General features: G+C 39.0%; 2 protein-coding genes across 2 annotated transcripts; both read left to right on the top strand.

Annotated features, from left to right (window-relative positions):
• The first annotated feature begins 226 nt into the window (after positions 1–226).
• LOC141804761 (uncharacterized) lies at positions 227–11,121 on the top strand. The gene is made up of 5 exons (XM_074689375.1): positions 227–1,048; positions 2,865–2,960; positions 3,052–3,157; positions 6,075–6,176; positions 8,504–11,121. Exons 1-4 carry the CDS (start codon positions 523–525, stop codon positions 6,130–6,132), a joined length of 786 nt encoding a protein of 261 aa, XP_074545476.1. The 5' UTR covers positions 227–522; the 3' UTR covers positions 6,133–6,176; positions 8,504–11,121.
• Positions 11,122–12,694: 1,573 nt separating this feature from the next.
• LOC141804059 (protein lifeguard 1) lies at positions 12,695–20,516 on the top strand. The gene is made up of 6 exons (XM_074688301.1): positions 12,695–12,826; positions 15,705–16,021; positions 16,409–16,609; positions 17,251–17,379; positions 18,572–18,715; positions 19,902–20,516. The coding sequence occupies exons 2-6, from the start codon at positions 15,716–15,718 to the stop codon at positions 20,034–20,036; spliced, it is 915 nt and encodes a 304-aa protein (XP_074544402.1). The 5' UTR covers positions 12,695–12,826; positions 15,705–15,715; the 3' UTR covers positions 20,037–20,516.
• The last annotated feature ends 22 nt before the right edge of the window (positions 20,517–20,538 follow it).

The following is a 20,538-nucleotide window of genomic DNA, read 5'->3' as shown; positions in this document are numbered from 1 at the left end:
AAAAAAGGAGAAAGAGGCATGCAGAAGCTTACACTGTAAATAGGTTTTTAAAATTTGTGGATTATGGTTCAACTGGTATTCCCATTGGTAAGTCCTGTATTTTTTTTAAATAAATTAACGAGTTGTTCAAAATCAATCTAGATATTCTTTTTATAAATGTATTAAAAAAATAAAATCAGTCAAGTGTCTGAAAAAAAATGCTTCTAGGATTACGCTGTGACGTTACCGTAAATGTATGTGTACGGCTAAAAGGAGGAACTGGTCTACTTCCGCTGCAGCAGCGACAACGGGCACGTCAAAAAAGAAGGAAAATGTGGACCGAAAGGACAAACTGAGGCCAGAAGAAGAACATCGAGTTAAATTTGTTATTTTCGCTGAGCTCAGTTGCCAGGCAGCTGTTATTTCAAGTTACCTGACTAGCCGCTAACTGTTAGAGGGTGATTTCGAGGTGATCTCGTCCCCTTGTTCTGTGCTGGTTCTCTTTGAGGAAGCTGCTCAGCTAACCAGCTAACTCTACCAGAGATGGGAACAAGAGCGAGCCGCCTTCAGGAGGACCCGGTTCCGTCTGCTTTCGGGAAAGATGGCACAAAGCGGGACTCCTACCGAAGACCCCGCTGTACCAGACCAACCAGTCTAATGGTGGACTTCTCGGTAAGCTTCGAAGACACAGAGGCCAACCAAAGCCGATCAGAGGAGGGCAGCGATTCGGACCTTGGGCAGCATGGGGCGAGCGCTGACGGTAGTCCCGCTGACCACCACAGCATCCCCTCCAGCATTAGCCAAGCGTCACCTGGGGACGACAACAACAGCGAGGGGAAACCCGAAGATGATGGGAATATAAGCCCAGAGCCTCCCGTCGTAGCTGAACATCAGCCCGGAGAGGAAACAGGCCGCACGCCCCACCGCACTTTTTCCGAGCGGCTGCCCGGGAATCGGCACTCTTCATCCCGCAGTGTCGGCGCACGATCCGCCCGGGTCCGGGGTACACACCAGCGGCCGGTGTCGGAGGCTTGGATTGGCCTTTACCGTGTTAACAACCGTCATGGCAGTAAGTGTAAACAATCATCCACTGCATCAGTATTCTCTGTGCATTGTTTTACTATATTTGTAAGCTTTTAATGATGTTTAAAACACGTTTTCTCATAAAGCTTTATCTATACAGATGACAATCCAAAGCTTTACATTGTAATAAAGTGAACTTTACAAGCATAGAAAGTGTTAAGATATGTGACATCAAGAAAATGTAAGACATCAAAACAAGATATTTATTAAAATGTAACTTAGATGTAGTTTGTATTTTCTCTTAAGGCACATGCCTTCGTAACAATGGGTTGGAAAAGCACGCGTCAGTGTACAATACACAAAATATTACACGATAATAATATCACAATACAGCAGTTTGAGGAAAAATGATGATTTGCTAAACACAAATATCTTGATTTCACATAGTGATTTCTATATAATTAAAGAAACAAAATTTGGCAGTTAAATATTCTGGATTTATCGCCACCAGAAAGAGTCATGAAATAGTGACAGTGAGTCAGATTTGAAGGGGAAGTTTATGCATTTTAGAATTTAACATTTGAAGCCACCTTTGTGATTAAAGTACTGCATGTGTCAGGGACAATAAAACGCCTGATCACACCTTACCTTTTAGCAAATTATCAAAATAGGAACCATGCTATATTTTACAAAACATTGTAATTTATGGATATGATGAAGCTTAGCAATGTACGAATAATTAAATCACTCAAAAATGAAATTAGACATATTAAAATAGAAGAATGACTGTTGATTTGGGAAATCTAGAAGTCAGTTTAATACAGGAAAAGAGGGAACATGTTAAAGGATGACAGTATGAAAAACTAAACATTATTTATTTGGTTTTGATAACACAGCAACAAAGTCAGAATGAAAAAAATAAACATTTAATACTGTTAATTGTCCTCTAAATGAAAGACACTAAGTCTTGCATTAACGTATGAATATTGTATTAAAATGTCTCCCCGTTCAGCTCTTAATCTACCCAGTCTGAAATTAATATGGATTATTTGAGGAATTTACATTCCAGAACAGATAATCTCTTTTCCCGTGCCTGCATGTGAACCAAAATCATCAGAAACCCTTTTGTATGAAGCACAGAGTCATGGCATAAAACTATAAAGGGTGACATATTCGCTCTTTCATGTCACAAGGGCCCACGCTGACATAAATTGTCAGCGTTAAATCCAGAAGCATGCAGTCAAAAACATTAAGTAACCAGTGACCTTTGTGTTGAAATGGGGACATGAATTTTCAGAGGATGTGAAAACGCACATGTGGTCTTGAGCGGACAATCAGCTGCACAGAAATGGTTGATGGTCCGGCTCCTCTAATAGAAAACATGAAACCAAGCAGTGTGGTGGGTTTCCCAGGCCAGCCCTCTAGCAAGTGTAGGGAAATGGGTCACAACTTCACATGCCCGCTCACTGCTGGCAGCAGCTCATGGTGGAGAAATTAGGGCAGCAAGGCACTGTATCTGCCCGCCCGTCTGTCCTGTCCACTCATGGCTCTGGTTAAATCTACCCCTGCAGCTCTTGTTACTGCTTTGTGCCATGCACACAGTCAAATAAAAACCTATTTTTGGTTCATTACATCTGAGGTAACATCATTCACACTATTCACCACAGGGAACAACAGTCCAGTGATCACACTGACTGGTTGTGTTTCACTCTCCTCATGCCAAGCCAGCCTGTGTAATCTAGATGTCCACACACACGCAGCGCACTTGTGCTCACTGTGACGTGCACATCATCAATCATTTATATCTCACTGTGTGACACTGTGTGTTAATCTCAGCTCTCTTGTGTCTTTGCTCTGTGCAGATATCCGCTGTCCTTTCTGCTCAAAGCCTTTCCCCGGGGGTCGGATTGAGGATCACCTGTTGAGCTGCCTCACATCCCCTCCCCTACCTTACAATAGTGAGTGTCGCATCAAAAAAAAAAAAATCCTGAACTGTGTTTTTTAAAGCCTGAAAAAACTAATTGTTGTTTTGTGTGTTTGTGTGTACAGCGGATGTGCTCAGTAAAGACAGTGGAGAGTGCTCCATCTGTTTGGAGGACCTGGTTCAGGGGGAGACCATTGCCCGGCTGGCTTGCCTCTGCGTCTACCATAAGAGGTAACGAAGTACAGTTGGTGCATTTGCATTACAATAAAACACAAAGAGACACAGACAAAAGAAATGCAAATGAGGCCAGGTGAGGTGAAAAACACTGCAGGAAAGTGTGTTAAGCTTTTCAGGATCTGAGAAAATGTGGTTACTAGGCTAAGAACGTTTTGGGAAACAATGAGGCAAAGGTTGCTCTGTCTGTGAGAGCAAACAAACAGCTTTACAATTCAGATAATTACAGACCCATTGTGCTTTTCAGTAATATCCTGTTCTTAGCTGTGATCTTGACAACCGCCACTGCTGATGGACTGTCATCAAGAGTCATTATTTGGAGCATGGAATTAAATAGATTACTGCACTGTTAGAGTAAAAATCTGTGGTTATAAAAGAAATAGCTTGTGCAACTTTCCAGTAATTGTAAATTTGGTTGTAACTTGAAAAAGTAAACTGTGTCATTGCCACATTTTACACCCAGTAGACTGCCCCCCTGACAGCTCTTAAAAGTGTTGTGCAACTTCAAAAACCTTGAAGTAATGTCAGGATAAGAGGTGTATTTTTCTGTCAACGTAGTTCTCAACACTTTTGGATTTCCTTTCTTCCACCAAGTGTTTAGTTTTGTTTCCTATATCGTCAGCTCAGACTGAAACGAGACTAGCCAAGACTTGAAACACACCAAGATTGTGTAATCCATCATGGTGAAGTGAGACATCTGCCTGCTATTTTTATTTGTAGTGATAATTGTATCTTCCACATGTGTTTTGTTCCACTGGTTTGCCAATCCACTTTCTGTTTCCAAACATTTCTCATGACACTGTGAAAGAGACACAACTTTAAAGGTAGGGTGGGTCAGATTAAGGGCCTGGCCATTCAATGGTTATACTACTCTAGAGCTGCGTTTCCACCAAGCAGTCTGGGTCGGTTCAGTACGGTTTGGCACGGTTTGGTACAGTTAAGCCTGATCCTGTTTGCATTTCCGTAGCAAACTGTGCCCTCTTGTGGAAGGCAGGGTATAAGCCGGATGCCGAAAGCCGCAGCTGTTAAACAATAGCGTGACGCTGTAGCAGCGCAACACAGTGTACCCCGCTAATAAATCCAACAAAGAAGAAAAACGCGACACAGTAAATAAAGAGCATAGATGGAAGACCTGCAGCATTTTGTCCTCTCTGTGATTTTCATGTAACTCTCTGTTACAAAGTGCAATCAAGCTTTGTTTCAGAGAAGTCTGTGTGCCGCCAGAAAAAAATGCAGCCGCTGTCAGGGTAAGTGACGATTCTTTTAAATCAATCAACGGTCTGCAGTGTGTTGCTCCACCTTCCGAGAGCAGATCAGTTCAGTTTGGCACCCATACAAAAGGGTCCCAAAAATGTAGGCCGGCTCTTCTCTGTTTTTGGGGATCTGTCCCAGGATAAGTCAGTGGAAACGCCACAAAATGTGCGCCGTACCGAGACGAACCGAACTGGTCTGCTTGGTGGAAACACGGCTTAATATGAACCAGACTTTGGCCCCGTCGACACGACTATGTTACATCTTAAAATGCTGTGAAAAAAATCTTGCTTGCTTGCACGGGAACACTGAGGGACTGAAAATGCTGTAGTAGGCATGCCAGGCCTGTGGGTGGTGCTATAACTGTCTTGTCTAGGAGCTGCTTTTGGGAGATCTCAACTGAAGTAGAGTTGGGCCGATCGTCAAGTCATCAAGTGGAGCAACAGATGCATATTTTTTATAAAGACAATCAGTAGACTGAGTACAACATGGTAGTCCAAGATGATCGTAACAACCATACTGTTGTCCTGTTGTATGCGCTCGCGTGGAGCATGACGTCAGCATTTGTACTAAAAATGGCAGCTTAATGTTAACACTGCAACGGTGTCAGCAGGGTTTCAGAAAAATTCCACTCTGGAGGCCGTTTTCAAAGGTTTGCGCTTTTTCTCTGCCATTGTTTACCGAATATAGACTGAATAGCGCCCAGATGTTGCATTCATTTCTCTCAGAGAAGACTTGCTGTCACTCGCAGGGCACAGCGTCACATCTCTTCCTGGTTCTCGTCCAATCATTTATTTCAGAACGAAATGTACGATTGAGCTTACTTAGCTGCCCAGCTGCTGAAACAGGCCACCTAATTTCTCAACACAGTGTCAGTGAACTATGTGTATGACTTGCTACCGGTGTAAAGATGACTTTTTGACAGTTATGGAGCATGTAAAACCTGCAGGAAGAAAATCATTACCTAGATTCAAACTGTCAAAAAAATCAAGTCCAAGTAAAGCAGATGAAATGTCTGTCTTCTTGTTTTGTTCACATAAACTTGTAAATCTGTGCTGCAGCATGTAGGTGTGGTCGTTTGGCTGTGTAAGTGACATTCTGATCCACCCAGCAGAGCAACTGGGATTAAGAAAAACGCCTGGAATTTTTTAATCTGAAAGATGTACTTGTTCAAAGTCTGTATAGAGAGGACAGTTTCTACACTGGACTGAGTGTATGTGCTTGTATGTAAGTGTTCTGGAAATAAGCTTTACTTCCTTCCTTTTTGTGCTCAGCGAACAGCCCAGAACTGAAACATGTTTAGGTTACCATCAGAGATTAAAGAGGCTGTTATTACCAAGAAGCTGCAGTTGCAGTTGCATGTTTTTTCTTTTGGTGAGAGCGCTTGCACATTTTCAGACTAACGCTATGAGCTCTTCATAGGTGATGAATGCAGGTTCAAATAAAACACATCTGACATCTTATCTCATTTCCTGTTGTATTTCAAGTGTCAGAAAGCTCTTCAGCCTCTTCACAGTCATCATGCTGATTACATTTTGTGTCACTCTCTTATTAAGTGGATCAAGCCGCCCAGGAGATAACATGTTAAAAACAACTCACATTAACATGAGTGAATCAGAAACTAAAGTCTTTGAGTTTTATCTCTGATCTCTTTCCTTTGTAGCTGCATTGATTCCTGGTCCAAGGTGAAGCCCTGCTGCCCTGAACATCCCTTTGATTGACTCACAGGTCACATGTATTCTGCAAAGTGACCAGCCCGACTCAGGTATGTAAATATAAACAACCTGGAATAAAATCTGCTTTGTTTATGATCAGGAACAATAATGCTTCTGCTACCCAACATGTGTATACAGTGCAAGAATGAATATAAAGCCCTCACCATTTGTATTGACACTAAATATATTTCATTTCATTAATCAAATGACACATTTGATGTTGAAAATAAAGGATAAGATACTTTATTTAAAAAAAGGCAAATGTAAGAAGTACTGCATTGTCCACAGGGGGTGCCAAAATCAATACAAAACAGAAAGGTCATCTCAGGAGCTTTAAAGGGGCTGTGAGGAGTTTTAAAGTGATCATCAGAAATTGTCCCTTTAGAAATGCCTGATTGTAACCCACACTTTGTCATGTTAGCCTACAGATACATCGTAGCACAAGGCTGCTAGTAGTGCTACATAGAGCTGGCTTCTGGTGTACAGTACAAACTTACGTTTGCTCGTTTTCACGTAACAAACAACAGTGCTACTTAACTGTATTGATAAGTACTTCACCTTGCCATGTTGTATCCGGTAAAAAGTTGTTTTCGTGAAGAAAATTTGTTCCAAATCAAACACACTCCTGGTTAGAAGTCACATCTACACAACAGTGTGTGCAGACTCCAGGCCAGAAGTTATCGAGGCAGTCCTATTAAAGTCAGGGGCGTAGCTACAATTAGGTAAACAAAGGCAGTTACCTGGGGCCCCAAGACTCCCAGGGGCCCCCAAAGCATCTCTTAAAAACTGATTTATGAAGTTCTCTTCAATTGAAAGCATTTCTTTTTTCTAAATCTTACTTCACATGCTTCAAAATACATCAAAAGGCTTAATCTTTAATGATGGTTTTGGGTACTCCCCCTCCCTTCTTATTTAATGGGCTATTCCATGTTACAACACATCTGAAAATTTGATATAGGAAGAAAGTGGTAAAAAACATTTTTTTCCCATTTTTATTCTTATTTTCAACCAAGTCGGAAATAAAAACAATGTTGCTCTGAGATCTGAGATACACATATAAGACTTTTAGGATTTTAAGGACTTTATCTAGCCCAGGAAACAGGATAATTTTCTCAAAATCAAACTCTTTAAGTTGGTGACAAACATAATTGTACAAAATCTCTTTTTTGGATACATAACTCACTGGACAGGGGTCAAATAAAAATACATTAACTTTAAAATAATAGTACCAAAAAGTATGGTAACTGTAAATATCACCTCTTTCAGTAGATTTTTTTTCCAGTTTTATGTTGTGCTTGATATTTACATATTTTTTCTTTACTAAATTATTTTTTTTCAATATTCACCTATGGTAATGTTTTTCACTTCATACTTTCTTGTTTGTTACTGTTACTCTGTAAATTCCCCACTGTGGGACAAATAAGCTGTCAATTGACCATAAAAGATTTCAAATCCAGGACAAAGTGGACTAAATTATGTATTCACTTTTTTCAAAATCAAACTACAGTACAGAACTTCAGGAAATGCATTTAGTTGCGTTAAGTTACCATGTGCAAGATAAGCACTGTCTCATGCCTTGATTCTCTGAAAGAGACAGTGGACCCAGGGAAGGCCAGTCTAGCTCTGAGGAAGATGAGTTACAAGGACATGGAGGGCCCCATTGACTGGGTTTGCCTTGGGCCCCCAAATGACTAAATACGGCCCTGATTAAAGTAGATCCTCCTCATAGCATCTTTAAGTAAAAGTTGTTGTTTTTTTTAGTTACAATTTTAAGCATTGTTGGATAGGAAAGTTAATGAAAGAGAAAAATGTAGAAAGCAGAGAGCAAGTGGAGATACACAGCAGAGGGTAAAGGCCAGGAGTTTGCGCAGTGAAATAAAGGTGACAAAAGGTGTAACTGGGAATAAATACATCTCTAAATTTCTCACTAAAGCAGTCAAATGTAACACCCCCCCCTTAAGTATGATAATAATATCTTATTTAAAGCCAAACCTTTCTTCTGGAGTAACCACAGCATGCAGAGTTATAATGATGTGCGCAAGTGACAATAATTTGCTGCACAGAGATGCCAAAGATGTGTTTGTGGTTTTTGGAGACAGTTGCAGTCATAGTTTGTCCTCCAGAGAACACGATGTGTTCATTTGTATCTGCAGAAGGTCCCACTTAGTGTTTATCTTACAGAGGAGTGGCTGTTTAGTCTTAGTCATCCATTTACTCTCTAAAATATCAGTTTTATTATACTCTCCTTTATCTTCACCGATATTCTTTTGACACTTTAAGCTTTTGAAGATCTATAAACTTGAAAAATCAAAGTAAGTGTGACTCTTGTTTATGCATTCATTACAGCTCATTGACTTTATCTTCTCTTTTTTTCCAGGAGACCACACTGAAGCCCAATAAAGATCCCAGTATACATGTGTAATTGATCAAATTAAAGCCCACTGTCCCTCTCAGACATGAACTTTTTATTTGAGTGGAGAATGGATGAACTCAAGAAGGAGCTCCAGTTAGCATCTCCTGGCTCTCTGTCTCTCTGTGGATCGACCCACATCAACGTGGTCCAGGGCATTTCAAGCCAAACACCAACCCTTCCATCTAACCTCCAGCTTTCAGACCCCTGTTGGATCAGATGTGGAGGAGGTTCCCTTTTTTGTTACAGACTTGGCTTGAGTCCTTGGATTATTAAAAGTAAATAAATATGTCAGATAGACGTTATCATCCCAGAATGATGGAACTGTGCCCACAAAGATCTTGAACTTGGGAGAGGAGCAAACAGAAAAAGTTGTTTAAACTGTGACTCTGGATCTTCTCCGGTGTATTTTTTCTCTCTGTACGGGATTGGTCATTTTATTGAGTAATTTACAGATCAAGTATTGTTCCGCGTCATACATTGGATGAATGTTTTCTTTCCTCGGCTTACCCCAAATGAACCAGCCTCACACTGAAAGCGTGAACTGTTACCATACAAACAATGCTTTATTTTGATCTAGCTGGAAGTTGAGGGCTTGTTTTTTGGTGAATAGGGGGCGGCCATTACTTGGTATTTTACTTTTCTTCTGTTACCAGTAAACATTTCAGGGGAAGTTTGGGGGTTGATTGTTTTTCTGAGTTGGTCAGTTTTCTTGTAGGTGGTTTGTTAGCTCTGAGTTTAATGTGCTGCTACCTGCTGAGTGTTCAGAGGGGTTGTAGGTATTTCATAGGGCCACAGTAGCGCCGGTGTTGGCATTGATATGAGCACTTTTGTCCCTCAAGGCTGATTTTTTTTTCTTTCACATAAGGTCTGGGATGAGGTTGTGTGTGTGTGTGTGAGTGTATGTGTGTGTTCAGCTGATGACCAGGGACAGGAAATGTCCTCATGAGCATGACTGTGTTTTCTAAAGAAGTGCATTCGTGTGTGTTTACTGTAAATTGCCCAGACGTCTGCTTGGTCAAGCGGGTTTATTAATTTTTAGCCAGTTTGTGGCTGGCGGACATCCTGTTACATGTGGCTCTGGTACGCAGTGTTGCTGCACATGTGGTCCTGTCTGAACTTAAAAAAAGAAACCTAGGTTTTTCCCACTCCCCCTCCTCCCCTCATCTCCATCTCTGGGGTATAGTTTGGACTTTTTTGGGGCAGATCCCGAGCGACAGTTTGGCCATCTGGTTACATGAATGCCAGCTCAAGGGGGATAAACTGAAGGAAGGATTGAGGGATGTATTTTTGGGGACATGTTTACACCATGTGGCATCCGCCTCTCTTTCCAACACTGGAGGCTACAGACAGCTGATGGGTAAATATTACATAACCAGCACCCCTCCTTCTTTTCCTCTCTTAGTTTTAAACATTTTAGACATTATATCTTCAGGATTATTATAAGATGTGTACAATTTCTTTCCTTTGCCTTCTGTGTGTGTGTGTGTCGGTTGCTTTGGCCTGAAGGTTTTTTTTTGTTAAACCAGGTATGTATTTTTCTTATTTTAGGGCTGAGTTGAATTTCAAACAACTGAGGCTGCTAAACAGATGCTTGCTGATTCATACAGGTTGCACACAGGCCGTGAGGGGCAGTGGGAAAGAACAAAAACATGAATTGATTGCTTTTTGCTGTCTGCTCGAAAAGGCAAGTCTGCTACGTGACTTTGAGTCTGTGCTAACAAGAGCTATGGATCTGTTAGAGGGTCAGCCTAGTGCACAGGTTTCCTACTGGCTAGTTCATTCACCCCAGCCTCTTTTTTCTGACAACAGTCTGAGGTGCTATGACACGTGTCGCCACTAGAGGGCAGCCCCGTGCATGTTTCTCATTTATTTTGTATTGGAGAATATAAAAAATAATGCCAAAAGTTTGTCTGTGCATCGAGGGCATTGTGTGCGTGTGTGTGTGTGTGTGTGTGAGGAGGAGGTTGAGTATTCAATAGATGTTACATTTGTTGTGAAAATATATGTATTGTAGACTTTCGCTGGGAAGGGTGTGTGTGTGTTTAGGTGTGTGTGTGTGTGTGTGTGGGTGTTAGGGGGTTTTTGGTAGTGGTGAACGGGTTGTCGATAAAGATACAGGACAATCTAAAGCCCCACATTACTCTCACTTTCTTATCCCCTCTAAGCTGTGTGGTGCAATACCTCAATTTTTACCAATGCTAACTAAAGGCTCTGTGTGAAAACTAGCTCCTACCCAACATGGATGGTATTTTGTATAAATGTCCCAGAATCCTCGGTTTTGGAGCCGCTGGATGCTGGTTCCCTGTCTGCCCTGTGTTTTGAGGCTGATGTATTAGATGAGAATGTTTTTCACAGTCACCTCAGAGGTTTCTGCATCCCCAAGATATGGACAATCTGCCTTTACTCTGGTATTAAAAAAAAACAAATTGAATTTTATTTATTAAATTGTAAATATGTAATGCAATTCAAGAAAATGGCTTGGTCTTTGTCTGTTCAATATACTGTTTCTAAGCTCCGATCTTTTGTATGTCTCAGAAATTGTTTTTATATGTATTTTTTACAATAAATATGTGTGAGAGACATTTTGTCAGTCTGTTTTGTGTTTTTTAAGTGTCTGTCTGTGATTGTCAGTAGGGATGTTTTGAAGTGACTTTGTCTTATTTGTCCCTTTCTACTTTTAAGAGATGTCTGAAAACTCATCTGTTCAGGGACCACTTAAGCTGACCCTTCTCCTCTTTGTCCTCAGGGGTAGAATTAGACAGAAGGTCCAAGTCCCAGCTCTTATTGATTTTTCAGCACTAATTACTGAATGTTGATGAAGGTTGAAGTATATTGTTCCAGCAATTAATAGTGGATTGTGGTTTGTTGGCTTAATTATACAGTACCTAAAAAAAAAATCCTGCTCCTAATAGCAGCACCTGCAGCTGAATAACTTACACTGGCACCACGGGCGTAGCTACAATTAGGCAAACACAGGCAGTTGCTTGGGGCCCCAAGATTCCCAGGGGCCCCCAAAGCATCTCTTAAAAAATGATTTATGAAGTTCTCTTCAATTGAAAGCATTTCTTTTTTCTAAATCTTACTTCACATGCTTCAAAATACATCAAAAGGCTTAATCTTTAATGATTGTTTTTGGGTACTCCCCCTCCCTTCTTATTCAATGGGCTATTCCATGTTACAACACATCTGAAAATTTGATATAGGAAGAAAGTGGTAAAAAACATTTTTTTCCCATTTTTATTCTTATTTTCAACCAAGTCGGAAATAAAAACAATGTTGCTCTGAGATCTGAGATAAACATATAAGACTTTTAGGATTTTAAGGACTTTATGTAGCCCAGGAAACAGGATAATTTTCTCAAAATCAAACTTTTTGAGTTGGGGATAAACATTATTGTACAAAATCTCTTTTTGGATACATAACTCACTGGACAGGGGTCAAATAAAAATACATTAACTTTAAAATAATAGTACCAAAAAGTATGGTAACTGTAAATATCACCTCGTTCAGTAGATTTTTTTTCCAGTTTTATGTTGTGCTTGATATTTACATATTTTTTCTTCACTAAATTATTTTTTTTCAATATTTACCTATTGTAATGTTTTTCGTTTTTGGAGCTTTTTTGCCCTTAATTGAGTAGGAGTAGTAGTAAACAGATGGAGCAGTAAACAGAGAGGTCACAGACTGGATTCAAACCCAGGCAACCCACATGAGGGTGAACTCATGGAGCATAACCTAGACTGCAAGGCCGTCTGCGCTTCACCACTTAACACTGGAGCCCTGTTTAGGTTAAGCTTAATTGTTTGCATAAAATCATTGAATACCTTTAAGAGCAGCAGTCCCAGTTTACCTGAATCCACCCTAATTTTGTGGAGTTCTCAAGCATTCATCCGACGCTACAAAAACGCACCCTCCTTAGCTGACTTTTGTTGCACAAATCTAAGACCTCTGTGTGGTTATCTGAAAGAATCAGAGTGTTTTGGATCCATGTGTATTTTACAGCCTTCTGCATATTCTGACTCTGAACCCCTAAACGTCACCAGACAAATCCCCCCCAGGCGACCTCTGACACTGTGAATCAAAAGTGTATTTTCAGTTTCTGCACCACAAACTCTTAACAGACTGGAAGTTTTTTTTACTTCACTTCATGTTTTGAGGAAGTGGAGCGTTAAACCACAGATTGCTAGCCTGGACTATGTGACACCTTCTGAGAAGTGTCTTCCTCTCACAGCACTGAAGGTGTTTGCTGCTGACCTCAGACACAACACTGCAGAGCAGCCTGAGCAGGTAAGCAAGGCACTCATTTTATTCTCTAATGTACGTTTGACAAAGATCACATTTTTTACACAGCTGCATTTCTATAAACAGAACAGTAATTAAATTTCAAATTTTCCAGCTACTAAGAAGAACAGTTTTTTTTTCTCACATTGGGCTTTTACTATTTTCATCAGCAGGAAATCATTTCCCATGCTCTGGATTTTTTTGAGCTATTAATTCTTGTTCTGCAAACAAAAATTCCAAATATCTTAAACTTTTGTCAGCTTGAAATGTGTCACCAAAAATTTACAGTTCACTCATTAACATCCTGACTGAGTAAATCCTGACCACCTCTGGTTTAACATGTTTTTCAATATATTAAAGAAACTTTTTACAGAAAACTTTAATTTCTACTGCAGGTAAAACTCAGGTGTGAATAAAAACATATGAGGCTGGTTTCTGTGAAGCTGTTTTGGATATAAATTGTTCATTTGTCAAGTACAGGTTTATTTTGTCTTTTGTTAGTCAAGGGCCGCATCTGTCTTGATAAAGGCAATTTTGTGTTTGTGGTACTTTGTGGAAAAGTCTGAGCAAATATAGAATTGTTGATTTCACAGATATTGACTAGAGATGTAAAAAAAAAATCATAGCTTGTTGATGTGATGGCAGAATTTTTTAAAGCTGACATGAGATAAGGCCATTTCTACGTGGATATGCACTGATTCACATGACAACAGGTAAATAATGCTCTAGAGGGTGTGTCAGGTAACATGACTGACAGAGAACACATGAAACAAAAACCTTGTTGTGTTTAACATAAAATGACATTACACAACACTGGTCTTCTCACAGTGTTTACACATTTGTTTTTCCTCAAAGTATGAGAGAGATGGCCTCACATGTCAATTCTCAGGTTGTCATACTTCCTGGTGATACCACATTGAGATAGAAGCAGAAGGTGTTATACTTATAGTGTTTGAGATGATGTAAACCAACATGTTCACACCAGTGTGCCAAAACTTTTTTTTTTTTATCACGTTTCATGATAGGGTTTGGTTTGGGTGTAGATTTCTTTGAAAAAAAGGAAGTTGGAGTTGATAAGGAGACATAAAAAATCACCAGGTTGAGAAATAGAAACAAAAAAGGAACAGAAAATCTGACGTTTGGTTCCCTGTCCCCACATTCAGAAATCAATGATTGACTGATGTCTGATCTATGACTGAATGAACATGCAGACATAATAACACTCCTGTTGTGTAAAAACCTGTAGCTTACAAATTCAAAAACCACAGTTAATTATGAAGTTTGATTATTTCCTAACCCTCTGGATCCCAAGCCCATTTTGAGCATTTTTGCTTCTGTCATATTTTTACTCACTGTGATCTTATTTTTCTCTGTAAAGTGAAGTGCAGCACCTCTATAGATTCAGGACAACCATGGCTATAGGCTGATGTAACTCAATTATGTCTTTATGTAGTGTAACAAAATTCAAAAGCTTTATTTCATTAGGAAAAAGAGAAATGAAAATTAAGTTTTTCTGATTTTCAGATTTTAAAAAATGAATTAAATTTGCGTTTTTTATTTGAATTTTAGGCCTTTTTTTTTAATTAATTTTTTTTTGCGTCTGTCACGTTTTTACTCACTGTGGACTCATTTTTCACTGAGTTGAATTTTTACACTCTATGAGGTCAGGAGAACCAGGGCTAAAGGCAGATGTAATTCAACAATGTCTCAGCAACATAACAGAACCAGAATGCAAGAAACTATTCAAAAAAGGAAAGCGGAAATTGAATATTTACTCCAAAACAATGAAAACTGTGAAAAACCATGCACAAAACACTTTATTCAAGTCTTGGATCAAAGAGGAGTGAAGTATTTTCATTTTTACAAGCTCTGAACACACAAACTTTTGCTTATTGGTGCAGAGCAGCCCCAAGCTGAAACATGACACCAGGAAGATGGAAGGCAAATTTCAAATAATTCTTTAGATTTAAATACACAATATATATCAATTATTCAGGGCTTATTCAACGCATTAAAGAGTTTAGAATTATTTGTTTTTTACAGAATTGAGCTAGAGCAAACAATTTATTTTCTGCGGATTTTCAAAGAGGACGTGCGAACAAATGAGATGTGGACGGCAGTCTCACAAGAAAACAAAACCATCCCTCATTCCCGCTGGTTTTCAGGATGTTGCTGAGCCACATGTGATATATTCATGGCCTGTCAGAAATTTGAGAATCTGACGATAACACCACTTTTTACTGCTTTCGAATTGGACAAACAGTTTGTAAATGCCAGGCGTTCAAAAAGAAGTGCAATTTTGAACCCGCCCGCGGGTTTGGGATCCAGAGGTTAAATATTTTTTCAATGCTTGTTGCAAGTGTTGCAGAACAGGTGTCAGAGGAGACGATTAATTACACGCTGAGGAAAAACTGTCATTTTCTGACTAAACAAAGGGAAGTATCAATACACTAAACACAAACTTCCTAACTTTTTATGCTGTGTAAATGTTAACTTTCTTTTTTCATTTACAAAAGGCTCTTAAGTGCAGAAGTAAGACAACAATGCTGACAGTTTTTGAATAAATATGGATGTCAGAAAATGTGATGAAGAACAGAAAAAACAGAAGAGAGAAAACACACAGGAGGAAGTGTCCACTGTTTGTTAGTTCATAGTTGAAGTGAGCATCCTGTCTACAGAGGGTTTATCCCTCATTGCAGCAGCACTGGTTTCAGCCTCACTCCCTCAGTGCATGTCATTCCTCACATATTTCCTATCTCTCTGGTTTTTATATTCAACAAAGGCAGCATCCAGATAAACAAGCAAAAAAAAAAAAGTTATTTAGCTTTCTTTAGCCGTATAAGCTGATACTCCAAGTTTCACTAAATTTGACTTTGGTTCACAGTTTCCTCCATAATGACAGACACAGCAGCAGATTTTCCCCAACCAGCGACAGAGGACGCTCCTGGTTATGATGTTTCCTCAGAGCCGACACCACCATCACCGCCGTCATTCAATGCTGTAGAGCAGCAGCCTCCACCTTACTCTGCTGCCCCAGAAATGTACCCTCCACCCAAAGGTGGGCCAAATTATGCCTTTGAGCCGACTGGTGAGTGCCTGGCTGTCAGCAACATGAACCCAGGGGATTTTCCTCACACAACTCAGCCTGTAGTGGCTTCAGCTTTTGAAGACAACGCAGTGAGGAGAGGCTTTGTTAGGAAGGTTTGTACCAAAGTTTGGCTCTGGAGTTTTAACATTTATCAAAAATGACATGTTGACGGTTGCTAACTAATCTTATTGACACACTGACAGATAACTTTACCTCATTGGTCCTTTTCAAACTACTTCCACTAATTGATCCATGAAAAGAAAAAATACTTGACATATAAACCTTTCAAGAGATCATGGAGCAGATAATGAGTAGGGAGCTTGAGAGTGTTATGCAAAATGAAGATCACCAAATGTGCAATGTTTAATGCAGCTGCCTGCAGGGGAAAGGTTTTTAGTGATCATCACTGCTGACCTTTACTGTTAATGATGAAAATGTTTGTGACTTAAAGTTCAAGTCTTAATTTTTATGACTTCTGTTCTCCATCTTTTCTCATGCAGGTGTTCTGCATCGTGACTCTCATGCTGCTGGTCACCTTCGGAGTGGTGTGTTTGTTCACCTTCTCCTCTGTGGTCAAGAAGGCGGTCCAGGACAACCTGTGGGCCTACATCAGCTCCGTCATCCTCTTCGTCATTGTGGCCATTGCCCTCAGCTGCTGCCAGTCCTTCAGTCGGCGTCACCCATGGAACATCGTGGGACTGGTGGGTGACATGAACAACATAAAACCCCAAACAAATCCTGCTGACTTTGATGAAAGAGTCAGAAAACCCCATTTAGGATTTAAATTAAGGACTAGAGAACATTTAGATACACAGCTTGGAGGATCACAACTAAAAACAATCCAATGAAGTTTAGTAGCAGCATAAAAAACTGTCTGTTCATTTATATATTTCCCCAGATATTTAGACCTCTTTAAAAAAATGTTTTTCCTCTTACAGTTTTCCTCTCACAATTATTGTTTCCAGTCAACACCCCAGTTTCCTCTAAAATGACTTTCACACTCCCATAGATTCGCTGTCAGCCGTTGAGGTTTTGTCAGCTGTTGAATTATGACAGACTCTTCCTGTGTTGTAAAATGCAATAAGCAGGCAGGCAGGCAGGGCACAAACAAGCTGAGGTTAAAAGTGCACCCTAACCATGCTCCCTGTTTCACGAACAAACCGTCTGCACTCACTTTTCTTTCGCTGTGAACTGTCTCTCAGGAAGACTTTCAACATTTTGAGACATTTCAGTTTTTATCGATTTATTTTGAGTGCTTCAATAGAAAGAAGTTATCAGTGACACAGTGAACTTCCTCTGGGTGTTTTGGTGATATTTGACGCATCAAATTTTCTGCCTACAGGTTTTGGTGACTCTGACCATGTCTTACATGGTGGGGACTGTCGCCTCCTTCCACGACACAACTGCTGTTGTGATCTCGATTGGAGTAACTCTGGCCATCTCTGTCGCAATCATTGTATTCTCTGCACAGGTTAGAAAATCACCCTGAGCCCAAGAGCTGCATTTCAGAACACTTCCTGTTTACTCCACTCTGCTCTGAGGCAATTTCTGGCAAAACAGTGGATTTAATCACTCACTTTAAAGCGATACCTCCAGATTTACCTGTATGAAAGCACTGGTATTCCATTTCATGATATCTATTCATTTTTTTGTTACAAAGAACGGGCAAAACAGATGAGTAGATGGGATCCTGTGCCACTTACTTCAGGTCTAAAATGGGCATATTCATATTTTTTTCCAAAAACAATGAGATTCTTCAGTCACGAGTTTCATACACCGTTTAAATTTTAGCATCACAACTTTTTAATGTTGTCTTACATTGAAACATCGAAAAATATGATACACTGGGAAAATAGTAAAAAAAAATAATTATAAAGACTAAAATTATATGGAACGAAAGGCCTGTCCTCTTGTTGTTTGACCTTCTACACCTTAGCTCAGTAAACAGATAAACAACAAAAACTCGCTATGCTTTAAAGCTCCTGTGAGGAGTTTTTGGCTGGTTATGATGCATACTGCAACTTTTTCTTTTTCTCTTGACCTAAAAAAGCATAACGACTATGACAAAGAGAGACTATTTGTATGCTTTTATTCGAGGTGTGAAACCACTGGTGGGGGGTAGGTGTCAAAAAAAGGGAATAACTGTGACAGCTTTTCTTCACACCGCCCACACTTAAAAAAAAACAACAAACAAACTTGTGATTGTGTTTACTTTTTTGAGGAAGTACGATGAGGAATTTGGTTCAGAAACACAAATTCACACAAACTTTGAGCACAGGGGGCGCCAGAATCATCAAAAACTAAAAGTTCCTCACAGGAGCTTTAATATAATTGGGACAAAAGATTACTTACTCACTTGTGTATTTTGTGCAGAAAAGTACAGAGTGTCGTACTCTCAAATATATTCAATGACAAAGTTGAAAGTTGACAATGACAGAGCTTAGAATTAAAATAATAAGAACTTCGTAAACGTGTTTTATACTGTAAATATATTGAAACATTACGTAAGAGTGTAACAACCTGTTGTATTACAACTGTTAATCATTACACGTAATAGATAGTCCTGGTGTGTGATATCTTTACAGAACATTCACTAATTTACAAAAGTAGCAAGCAGTATTTCCCAAAATAATTACTCTGATGTCTTTCTATGTTATTCACAGACTCGACTTGATTTCACCCCCTGTTACGGAGTTATGCTGATTCTGCTCTTGGATCTGGTCATGTTTGGGATCTTCAGCTCCTTTTACTACTCACACATTGCTGATATTGCTTATGGATGTCTGGGTGCTCTGCTGTTTTCACTGGTAAGGGCAAAACTCCGCCCACCATCATGACTAAAGGTCTGCAACCTGTTCCTCTGAAGCCTCTTACGGCTTCTTGTAGCTTAAAAAAATATTATTGAAATAAGGAATTCTTGTTTTCCTTACAAAGGTACACCGACACTAAACAAATTCATGTGTTAACTTTTTTAGACTTTTGCAAATGTTTGTGAACTTTTGGCAATTTTTTATCATTTCATTTTTTAAAACATTTTTGCAAATTTAGAAAAAAAAAATCCAAACTTTTTAGAGATTTGGCAAAGTTTGGGAATTTCTTTGAATTTCTGCAAATTTTGCAAATTATTTAATTCCATTTTTGTAATTTTGCAAATTTTTAGGACTTTTTTTTTTAACTTTTGTAAATTTAAGCACATTTTTTAAATTACATTTTTGATTTTTTTTTTTTGCAAATTTTCAAAGTTTTTTAAAAAATGTGCAAGTTATTGAAATTTCATAAATTTAGCAAATTTATGAAATTTAGGACATTACAATTTTTTCATGGAAAAAAAAATTGGAAATTTATTAAAAATTGAAAATTAAAACAGCAAATGTTTTAAGTTTATAAGCATAAAAAGATCATGTTTGGATAATTATTCACTACATTTTTACTATGTTTAGAATTTTATTCACATTTTTACATCTTTTTAATGTGAAGCTGAAGTAGATTTTGTGGCTCCCAAATGACTTTACCCTAGTGGGCTGAGGCAAAATGGCTCTTATGAAAGTAAAGGTTGCAAACCCCTAATCATGACCATAACTTCATATTTTGGTACGTTGGAGAAGAAAGAGCACAATCAAGTTGAATTACAACTGCAGACTAAATGTGAATGAGCAGAATGGATACCACAGTTTGGACTTCAATGTAGGATTACTCATAATAACAACAAAAAAATCATAAACCAATAGTAGTTTACAAAATAGAATCATCTTATCAGTATTTAGATGAATTTGGCTGTAAAAGAAAAGATAAACCTTGTTGACCAGTTGACCTGACTGGTTCAAGAGGAACAGATCACATGACCCCATCCTGGCCTCTGTATTTGTGTGAACAAGCGTGTTGCTGTCTGATAGTCCATCTATTAGGTCAAAAGCAGGGTTTTTTTTACAGGGTTTATTTTTTACGTTAAAATGTCACATTTGTGATATTTCTGTCATCCTGTCTCTGTTTCAGTTCCTGATGATCGACGTTCAGCTGCTGATGGGGTCGATGAGTTATCGTACGGATCCTGAGGAATACGTTAACGCTGCTCTCATAATCTACTTGGACATAGTGCTCATATTCCTCTACCTGATGGGGAGGAGGTGAAAACATGTACACACTTACAAACAGATGTACCCACAAAGTAAATGTCTTTTATCACTGTTTTTGTAAAATAACCGTATCACATGAATCAGATGATGAATGAATGGTTCACTTCTTTTTTTACAGAATAGTGCCTTTGTGAGAGGTTAACATCCACAAAAATGATCGTAAAAATCTTTTAACAGTTAGAATTTATGTATTTTCCATTGTATGTATGACAGTCAATGATAAAACAAACTGCACCACTCATGCTGTTTTTTTATGTTAGTGAGACAAATGCAATGATGCTTTGGCAGTTCTTCAGTTTCAGACACAAGTCTAAAGATATACTAAATCTTGCTTCCTCTTCAAAATCAGACACTGAACTTGGTAATTAAGGCCTTTTTTCATACAACACAGTTTCATAGAAAACATGCATTACAGTGCAATGCTTACATTGATATGATGTACACAATAAAAGAAATATACACAAAAAGTAGTGCAAAACATTCTGCATGTTTTCTGT

The sequence above is a fragment of the Halichoeres trimaculatus genome, unplaced genomic scaffold (genome assembly GCF_033239565.1).
Source record: "Halichoeres trimaculatus isolate MK-OKI-2021-1 unplaced genomic scaffold, fHalTri1.1 fHalTri1_scaffold_15, whole genome shotgun sequence".
In the NCBI taxonomy this organism is placed as follows: domain Eukaryota; kingdom Metazoa; phylum Chordata; class Actinopteri; order Labriformes; family Labridae; genus Halichoeres; species Halichoeres trimaculatus.
Note: the sequence above shows the minus strand (reverse complement) of the source record. Positions and strands in the feature narration are given on the sequence as shown.

Coding starts and splice junctions, on each gene's coding strand:
- LOC141804761 (XM_074689375.1), top strand. CDS start 523: ATGGGAACAAGAGCGAGCCGCCTTCAGGAGGACCCGGTTCCGTCTGCT. Junction 1,049..2,864: donor TGTTAACAACCGTCATGGCA/GTAAGTGTAAAC, acceptor TGCTCTGTGCAG/ATATCCGCTGTCCTTTCTGC. Junction 3,158..6,074: donor CTCTGCGTCTACCATAAGAG/GTAACGAAGTAC, acceptor TTTCCTTTGTAG/CTGCATTGATTCCTGGTCCA.
- LOC141804059 (XM_074688301.1), top strand. CDS start 15,716: ATGACAGACACAGCAGCAGATTTTCCCCAACCAGCGACAGAGGACGCT. Junction 17,380..18,571: donor TCATTGTATTCTCTGCACAG/GTTAGAAAATCA, acceptor TGTTATTCACAG/ACTCGACTTGATTTCACCCC. Junction 18,716..19,901: donor GTGCTCTGCTGTTTTCACTG/GTAAGGGCAAAA, acceptor TCTCTGTTTCAG/TTCCTGATGATCGACGTTCA.